This window comes from Hylobates moloch, unplaced genomic scaffold (genome assembly GCF_009828535.3).
Source record: "Hylobates moloch isolate HMO894 unplaced genomic scaffold, HMol_V3 SCAFFOLD_5, whole genome shotgun sequence".
NCBI classification, from domain to species: Eukaryota; Metazoa; Chordata; class Mammalia; order Primates; family Hylobatidae; genus Hylobates; species Hylobates moloch.
In genome coordinates, this window is record NW_026652280.1 from 102,338,124 (window position 1) to 102,347,972 (window position 9,849).

Consider the following 9,849-nt stretch of genomic DNA (forward strand, 5'->3'; position numbering starts at 1 on the left):
TAAGAATTTCTGCTATTTGAAAAAAAATTTTTTAAGAGAATAAAATGATAAGCCACAGTCTGGAGAAAATATGTTAAATCACTTATTTAACAAGACACTTGTATCAAGAATATACATATATACGTATATGCATACATACACACAGATATATATACATACATACACATGTACACACACATACATATGTGTATATATACACACTTATACATACACACACATACATATGTATACACACATCCCCTTAAAATCCAGTAATAAGATTCCAAATAGCTCTAAATAGTAAAAAAGTGGAGGAAATATTTGGACAGAAAATTCACCAAAGAAGATATACGTAGGCAGAAGAGCGCAAGGAGAGATGCTCCATATCATTAGCCATTAGGAAAATGCACATTAAAGCCACAATGAAGCAGAACTGCATATTTATTAAAATGCCTGCAACTCTAGAACTAGAAACAGTGAGCATACAAATAATCGGCAGGGCTATGCAACAACTGGAACTGCCATAAACTTCTCGTGGGAATGTAAAATGGCAGAACCATTTTGGGAAATAGTTGGGCAGGTTCTTGAGAAGTAAAGCGTACACCTATTATATAACACAGTCATTTTCCTCTTAGGTCTTCACTGAAGTGAAATGAAAGCATATGTTCATACAAAGATTTGTGCATGAATGTTCATAGCAGTTTTATTTGTAATGGCCTCAAATTGGAAACAACCCAAACGCCCATCAAAGGATTAGTTGATAAAAGCGACATATTCAAAATAATGAGGGTATTTGCTACTCAGCAATGAAAAAGAATGAACAGTGGATACATGCAAAAACATGTTTGAATCTCAACCTAGTTTAGCTGAGTGAAAGGGGCCAGGCATAAAAGAATGCACAGTGATTTGGGCTGGGAAGTGGCAGAGGGGGGACTTGACTTGCTGCCAGAGCACCCCGCAGAGGGTGGCCAACCCAGAGAGCTGCCTGGAGACTCAGGAAGAGAACAGGGAGTGGGACTGGGGTGGGGCAAGGAGGGGGATGAAGGTTGGAGTCTCCAGGCTGGGCAGGGTCTTCCCACCATTCCTGCAGACCCATAGCCTCGCCTTTCACAGAGGGTTGGGTAATTACCGCTGGCTTCCCCAGACCCCAGCAAGGGAAAGGAGGGTGAGCCAGCTCATCTCTGCTGTCCTTACACAGGGTGCAGATCCCAAGGCCCAGCTCTGCCAAGATCTTGCCCAGCCGCATTAGGCCTGAGAATGGTGGTGAGGCCCAGTGTAGCAGGACTCTCACTGACTTCCACTGATGAGTTGGGGGGCGATGCCAAATTGGAGGCTGGCACCACGGGAGGGTGGAGGTCTCACCTTGGAATCCCCGTAGTCCCTGGAGCATGACAGCCAGTGGAGGCTCCCAGGGTGGAGAGCAGGGCACCCACCACCCAGGCTACGAAGAGTAGCAACCCTCCAACTACTGCAGCAATCACGAATCCCCCAGGACCAGCTAGATGGAAGACATGGAAGCCTTCAGGAGCCCAGTGCCGAGCATCTCAAGATTTCTCCCATCTGGCCAGATTATTGGAATGACCTGACTTGCAGGTCGCTAGCTACTTCAAGAAACTCCTAAATTGTGCTGCATCACTTCTCCTGAAAGTTTACATGCAAGGAATGGGGTTTTGCCCTTTGCAGTGTGGGAATACAAAATAACTCAGAGTTGCCACCACCCGGAATAGAAATAGAGTGGCCCATTTTAGATGCTTCATGAAAATCTGTTTACATTTTTAAATCTGAACCTTAGCATTTACAAAAACTTTGGAGAGACGGCTGCCCGCCTTCCTAGAGGGAAAAATAAACTACTTCCAACATAACCTTTGTAGGACTACAAAATTGTTCCAATTTAAAAAATTTTCTCCCACAAACTAAACAAAGTGCAGGAATATTTTGTGTGCCACTGGTGCATTGTTGCTAGGGAATCTCTATTTTGAAATTCCAAGTAATTGAAAATGACTTTCATAGACCCTAGATGGTACGAAAATAGAAACTGCAGTTTTGAGCTACTTCTTATATGCAGTGTTTAGTGGGTAGGGGAAGACCTGCTTTGAAAGAATAAATTCTCAGCATAAAAAAGCAAACCTACTGTGTGATTCCACTTACATAAAATTCTTGAAAACACTAATTTGAAGGGACAAAAGTAGATCAGTAGTTTTCTGGGAATTGTGGACAGGGAGAAGTGTGAGAGAGAGTACAGAAGTGCACTTGAAAAATTTTAAAAGTGGTATGTTAATTACACAACAAAAAGCAGTAAAAATGGAAGTTTACAAGTGTGCTTAATGAGGCTGATTTCTGTATTTCTACCTGTCTACCTGGACTAGTGGGGGTGTGCTTGGGGACAAATCCTTGGAGGATGATGGCTTCTTTAGAGGGAAATAGGGCCTTGTGGCTGAGAGGAGTTTGAGAACTATGCACACTGAATAGCCACGCGGTGTCAGACTCTATGTCAGGCACTTTAAATGAATTATCCCTTTTAATTCTCATAAAAAAATCTTTGAGGGAAGCACCATTATCTTCATTTTACACACGAGGAAATAGAGCCTCAGAGACACTGAACCACTTGCTTTAAGATTGCTACTCTGTGATGGAGGAGCCAGTACTGATGCTGGAAGATTTCGCTCTTTGTCGCCAGCCACTGTGCTTTGCTGAGTCCTGGGGACTCTACCTCCATCTAAAATCTCTGGATGGGGGGGATGGAATCACTCCAAGGGACTTACATATTTTTGCTTGGTCTGGAGTGCAATGTGGTACCCAGGGACCCAGAGGAATTAGGATTCTTGCACTTTGGGTGACCAATATTTTTTTTTTATAGGGACTGAAGGGGTTACTGGAATGCAGGACTTTCATTTTAAAACCAAGATGAGTCAGTCAACTAAGCTCCAGCTCAGCAGACATTTTGTTCTTCAGGATGCTAGTTCTTGCTCCCTGGACGTCCAGAACATGCCCATAATATTTTCATGGGCTCTAGGCCAGGCTGGTAAGATGGTTTCACAGGTTAAGTAAAGGAACAAAGGGAGGCAGTGTTCTTTTTATTGCTCTTTATTTCTGTGCTGTCTAAATGTCAGGATCACTAGGAAAGATGATTCTAGCCCCTTCATCCTCCCATTTCCAGATGGAGGCCTCTCTGGGGTAGGGAGCTATGATGGGAAATAGGAGCCTCTCATTGGGCAGAAATGGTAGTCACTGTGAAAACTGCTTCTCTAAACACAGGTCTAGCCTGACTCAGTAATCCCCCACCCTACAAAGTGAAAGCCATGGCCCCAGGGACAATCTATTTGTTTGACTTCTTCTGTTCTCATTTGCTTGGCCTGGACTCATTTTTTGGGCTATGGGGCTGCTGCTGGGTTTGAGAGCCCTTGTCCTGAGTTTGTGGTGAGTTGGGCTCAGACCCCATGTTAAGGGGTGAGACTTCAGGCTTGGTCTCCAAACCACAGCACCTGGCCTGAATGCAGCATGGGGGTTTTGGCTGGCAGCAGTGATTGTGTTTTGGCGGGCAGCATGGACTGCCTTTTGGCTGGCAGCACTGGTTGTGTTTTGGTGGGCAGCATTGATTGCCTTTTGGCTGGCAGCACTGGTTGTGTTTTGGCTGGTCACACATCTTCTGGACACTTAGAGGTGCTAGAAAAAGAAAAGAATATTCTCATCAGAAGGAAATCTGGGTGCCTGCTTTCATTTCCTCCTTTCTTGACACCCAAATACATCCACCTTCAGGATAATGACTGAGACCAGGGTTGAGAAAGCAGAGCTGGATCCCTCAGAGAGGCCAGCCAGCCCCATAATTCTACCTTTGCACATGCCAGTATGTTTGTTCCTTACTAGGTAGTCATTTGTCAGATAAAGAATCAAAAGACCAGAATATGTAAGCAATGTGCCTAAGGTCTCTTAGCTAATGAGCAAACAGTGTGACCCTCAGTTGCTAGATCCTGAGTCAAGTGTCAGGCACTTCACAAACATCAGCTAATGTTATAACAGCTACCAGCCTGAGGTAGACATTTTTAGTCCACTTCATATCATATGAGGACCACTGAAGTCCAAAAATCCACCTCAGTTGCTTGTAAGTTATTCAAGCCAAGCTCTATCCCACTCCAGAGCATGTGCTTGTTCTCATCTCTAATGTGGCACCCGGGGACGCAGGTGGAATGAAACTCTTGCACTTAGAGTGACCAAGTGTGACACCCTTCCTGAATACATCATCTTGTCCCATGCATGGAGCACTGTGGTGGTTACAGCGAGATGAAATGAAAAGTACAGTGCCCTTGGCACAGCAGGACTTGAGTTCTAGGCCTGGTTCTGCAACTCCCAGGCCTCAGGGATTGGGCAGTTCTCTTCATCTCTCTGGGCTTGTATCTCTTCCTCTATAAAGGGGCAGTGGTGGGGATGAGGAAGGGGGAACTGGACCTGGCAGGTGTCCGCAAACTCAACCCCTCAGCAGTTTTATAATTTCCTGATTCTTGTAGGTATAGAGAAAATCCAAACAACTCTTACTTTACTTGTGTCTACCCACCTTCCTCCTCCCAGGAAGTCCAAGTTCTCCTGAGAATGTCCCTGGGCCTCAGCCCAGGTATGCAGCCCTTGGGGAAGCCCCTAATGGTTTCCACTGTGTCCCTCCTATGGCACATGAGGAGAGGATGAACGCCACTGTTGTGGTCCCAGAGCAGAATAGAGGGTCTAGAAGCGGCCAGGAAACAGCAGACAGTGAGCGGGTTGTTATCTAGCCTCCTCAGGGAAATGTAGAAGCAGGGGAAATGAGCCTGTAACCCCTCTGAGAACTCAGCTCCCAAAGCCACAAACCCATGTCAGGGAGGTGCCAGGTCTGTCAGAGCCCTGTCATTGGTAGGGGAGGATGGGTGTGGGATTTGGAGTGACAACTGCTGAGGTGAGGTGGCAACCACCTTCCGGCCTCTGGCATCCTCAGGATTGTGAGAAAAGCCTCTGGCCCAAATTAGTGGTTTTTTATTTTTGTTTTTGTTTTTGTTTTTTTTGAGATGGAGCTTCGCTCTTGTTGCCCAGGCTGTAGTACAATGGCGTGATCTCGGCTCACTGCAACCTCTGCCTCCTGGGTTCAAGCGATTCTCCTGCCTCGGCCTCCAGAGTACCTGAGATTACAGGTGCCCACCACCATGCCCAGCGAATTTTGTATTTTTAGTAGAGATGGGGTTTGCCATGTTAGCCAGGCTGGTCTCGAACTCCTGACCTCTGGTGATCCGACCACCTCAGCCTCTCAAAGTGCTGGGATTACAGGCGTGAGCCAATGCGCCAGCCCCCAAACTTGTTTTTTAAACTGAGCCAGTTACTGCTGTGGGCTTTCCACTAAGCACACACATGCCCATATCTCTGTGAAAGTGCGGGTATGTGTGTGTGTGTGTGCACATGAGTGCATGTAGGCATGTGTCCATGCATAATTATAGGTACATGGAGGGGAGAACTTGAGGTTTGTGATGATGGCTGTTTAGCAAATTGAGATTGCTTGAACTTTCTCATGAGTCTTTACAGTTAGAGCCAGTGTGAATAGCTCCTAGTGGGGGCCAGCCTCTGTCCTGGCCTTCTCTCTCCTGCTGGGTGCTCCCTACTTGCCCTCCATCCTATCCTGACCTGCTGTCAGGCTGCTTCCCCACAGCCCTTCTCCAAACACTCTCCCTAATGTTTAGAAAGCCACATCTCTTGTCTTGTCCTCTTCTTTTGTGTCCTGTAGATAGAGGGACTCCTGGGGACAGTAGCTACAAATCTCTCCTCACACTAAAGTCTTTCTGGGGGAGGTCCAGACGCAGTGGCTCACGCCTGTAATCCCAGCACTTTGGGAGGCTGAGGCAGGCAGATCACCTGAGGCCGGGAGTTCACAACCAGCCTAGCCAAGATGGTGAAACCCTGTCTCTACAAAAAATACAAAAATTAGCTGGGTGTGGTGGCGGGTGCCTGTAATCCCAGATACTTGGGAGACTGAGGCAGGAGAATCACTTGAACCCAGGAGGCGGAGGTTACAGTGAGCTGAGATTGTGCCATTGCACTCCAGCCTTGGCAAGAAGAGCAAAACTCCATCTCAAAAAATAAAATGAAGTAAAGTAAAATAAAATAAAATAAAATAATTTCTGGGGGTTACCCCATGATATGGTTTGGCTCTGTGTATGTACCTCACAAGATCTGATGGTTTTATAAGCATCTGACATTTCCCCTGTTCTTACTTCTCTCTCCCGCCACATGTGAAGAAGGTCGTTCCCCTTTGCCTTCTGCCATGATTGTGTTTCCTGAAGCCTCCTCAGGCACGTGGAACTGTGAGTAGATTAAACTTATTTCCTTTATAAGTCTTGGGTAGTATCTTTATAGCAGTGTGGAAATGGACTAATCCACCCCAGTAGGACAAAAATCTGTATCATTCTCTCCTGAAGGTGTGCAGGATTCTCCAGTCAGGTGGTTGCTAAAGGACGCCTGTCAGATGACCTACTTTGCTATCTGAATCACCCTTGTGACTTTATAGAAGACCCAGGGCTGTGGCTATCCTGAATGATGGGTGACATGCTCTTAGACTCAACCCTTTTTTATCTGGGGATTCACCTAAATCCAGTTCATAGTGTACAAACTGGGTCCCACTGAGCCAGGTGTGGCGGACAGCACCACCCACTAGAAACAGTAGCTTTCAGACTCACACGTTGGACCCAGCCCCAGCCCAGACTCTCTTCACTTCCACTTTCTGAACCATTGGAGCCTCATCTCAGGGTTTCTCTGTGGGAAGGAGGCCCTTGGCATGTGCCTGAGAAGGCTCGGGCATATGCTGGGGGCCTCCTTCCCACAGAGAAATCCTGAGACTTTATCTGGGAAGGAGGGGAGCACAGTGCTACCTCCTGTAAGGACCCCTATGTTTGAATCTCCTGAACTAGAGCACTAGGGTGAGAGAAGATTGGGAAGGAAAAGTGATCTCTTAAGGCCCTGCCACCTGGTATAAACCTTTCACGATCCTAAGTCCCTGGCTATATGGCTGCAGCCTGAACCGGGTCAAGGGTAGTTCTCACCTGAAAAAGGGACAGTGACTTGGGTTAGGATGTTGGCTTTAATTCAGTCATAACTCTATCTCTGCCAGTTATTCCTGGATTCATCCTATCTTTCAGGAAAAGGCTCCTGCTTCTAATTAAGAGGAAGACACTGGAGCAAAGACTCCTAAAGGATGGGGGTGGGGACAAGTCACCCCGCTGCTCCTTCTAGGTCAGAGGAAGCTGCAAAGAGGCTGAGGTGGCAGATACAGGCCCTGCGATGCCTTGACTTGCCCGAGAGAGAACAGGAAGGAGAGAGGTGAGCAATGGAGAGGCACACCAAAAATGGAAATAAGACAGAGACAGAACAGCATAAGAATAGGGAAGAGGTGAGAGAGTACAGGGCCATGTTCTCTACCACCTTTGCAGTGTTCAAAACTGTTTGACAGGAAGTGTGTGTGTGTGTGTGTCCACAAGCACACACGAGCACACACTTGGGTGCCCCTGCAGCTGTACAGGGGTGCGTTTGGGTGGGCCTGGGTATGCAGGGAGCCCAGTATCTGTCCCTATCTCCTTGTTGTTTGAATCTGCTCCCTTAGGGGTCAGACCTAAGACTAGGTTTTGAGAGGGACGAGGGAGGAGTGAGCCCCCTCTGTTTTTATTTTCTGTTGTTCCTGTCTGTGTTTATTTTTGCCTTTTGCTATTTTTTTTTCCTCTCTGCCTCTCTATCAACCTCTGGTCTTTCATCCTGTCTCTATCTTACTGTCTTTTGTCTCTGGTTTACCTTTCTATACTCTGAAGGTCAGTGCCCTGAATTGACCAAAGTGCAGAGTCTCATCACCACTTGGAAGTCCAGTTTGTTAGTGTCCATCCTTACAAGTCCGGACTGAGCTATTTCTACAGAAGCAATTCTCATTCCAGTGACCAGAGGTGCAGAGGCATCAGAGGCACCTGGAGCCCAGGTCCAGGGGCTTGCCTCACCAGTCCCACCAACATCCCCACTCCAAGCATGTCCCCCATAGTCAGATCTTGGGAATAGGTCCTGAATGTGGAGGTTCTGAATATCAGAGAAGGACAGCAGGTTAGAAACCAGTCGTGTTGACTGTAGCATAGGGAGGGCAACATCAAGTCCTTCTGCAACCTCACCCCCATGGATGCAGGTCCTGCCCCTCTGAGCCAGTGCTGTCTCCACTGTCTTCCTTCTGCCTGGTGAATAGTGTCTATATCCTCCACTTTCAGAACCCTGGCTCCTGTCCAGTAAACCTGCCTCCTGGACCACTCTGCCTCCTGCAAGAGTTTCTTCTTAAGATTCTCTCCTTGGCCGGGCGCAGTGGCTCACACCTGTTGTCCCAGAGCTTTGGGAGGCTGAGACGGGTGAGTCACTTGAGGTCAGGAGTTTGAGACCAGCCTGGCCAACATGGCGAAACTCCATCTCTACTAAAAATATAAAAATTAGCTGGGTGTGGTGGCGGCATGCACCTGTAATACCAGCTACTTGGGAGGCTGAGGCAGGAGAATCACTTGAATCCGGGAGGTGGAGGTTACAGTGAGCCAAGACCTCACCACTGCACTCCAGCCTGGGTGACAGAGTGAGACTCCATCTCAATAAATAAATAAAAATAAACAAATAAATAAATATTCTCTCCAAGCTCCATTTCCCTTCCTTCCCAACCATGCTGTGCACAGCCTGCCTCAGGAAATCTGCCTGATCATGTCGAACACTTGTGGTCCAGGGCCAGGGCCATCTTCCTAGCTCTTATTGCTCTATTCAGAGAGGATTGATACAGAGCCCAAACCACCAGGAGGGCCCTGGCAAGGCACCTTCTCCCTCTGCCCACCGGCCCAGCCTCATGTCCAGCCACTGTTCCCTTAGGCACCAGACTGGCCCAGAGCAGGCACCTGCTGAATTTTCTCACCTCTTTCCAGGTCTTTAAACGTGCTCTTTCCCAGCTTAAACCACCCTTCCTGGGTCTCTGTCCCCACATGCTCACTGAATATCGTTCAAACCTGAAGTCTCTGCTTACACATCACTCCTCGAGGAAAACTTCCTTAACCCAAAGCCTCCATCTCCCTGATAGGCTTTCTTGGATCCCCTATACTTCTCATTACATTTTTATAGTGGTTATTATTTCCCTAATTGTCTCACTTCTGTGGTCTGTTAGTTCCATGAGCACAGACATTCTTACTATCCCCACCCCCAGTGGCTCCCATGTCTTCCTCTTAAATAGAAGCAGGAGCTTTTTCTTGAAAGATAGGATGAATCCTGGAATCCTCTCATCCAACACGCTGAATGGCATCGCATGGGTCTCAGTAGGTAAATACGTAATGAACGAATGAACACATGAAAAAGCCATGGAGAGAAGACCCAAAAGACAAGGTTTCTCTGTGTTACCTGTTCTGGCCATGCACTTCTCAATTCACAATTTCCATGCTTGACTTCTCATGACTGATTCCAGTAGATATTACTGATCTTCCTCAGCAGCCTAGTGAGTCCATGACTATCAGAAGCCAAAGCTTCTGAACCAGATGGGTTCCCTTCCCTGCTAATGCTGAGATTCTAAGCCTCTATGACACCATAATTCTCTCTGCAGGACTCTATGCCTAGGGCACTCACTGGCGCCCCCTGCCTGCTGGAGAGTCTGTCTCTTTGGTTTCTTTCCTGAAAGATAAAAAGAAAGCTCCCTAGCTAACCCACAAGCAGGCAATGACCTAAAACACAGATCTGTATTGAGTGTCTCCTATCTACCAGGCTCTGTCCTAAAAAGTGAAGTGTAGCTCAATGGGATGTAGTTCCCATTCTCAAAGATCTAATTCAATATGGAGGCAAGTCAGTAGCCAACAATACCATGTGATAATAATGATG

General features: G+C 47.2%; 1 protein-coding gene across 1 annotated transcript; it reads right to left on the bottom strand.

Moving 5' to 3' along the window:
- Window positions 1-3,047: 3,047 nt before the first annotated feature.
- On the bottom strand, window positions 3,048-9,536 carry SMCP (sperm mitochondria associated cysteine rich protein). The gene is made up of 2 exons (XM_032151939.2): window positions 9,379-9,536; window positions 3,048-3,642 (listed from the first exon to the last, which is right to left on the bottom strand). Exons 1-2 carry the CDS (start codon window positions 9,389-9,391, stop codon window positions 3,320-3,322), a joined length of 336 nt encoding a protein of 111 aa, XP_032007830.1. The 5' UTR covers window positions 9,392-9,536; the 3' UTR covers window positions 3,048-3,319.
- Between the last annotated feature and the right edge of the window lie 313 nt (window positions 9,537-9,849).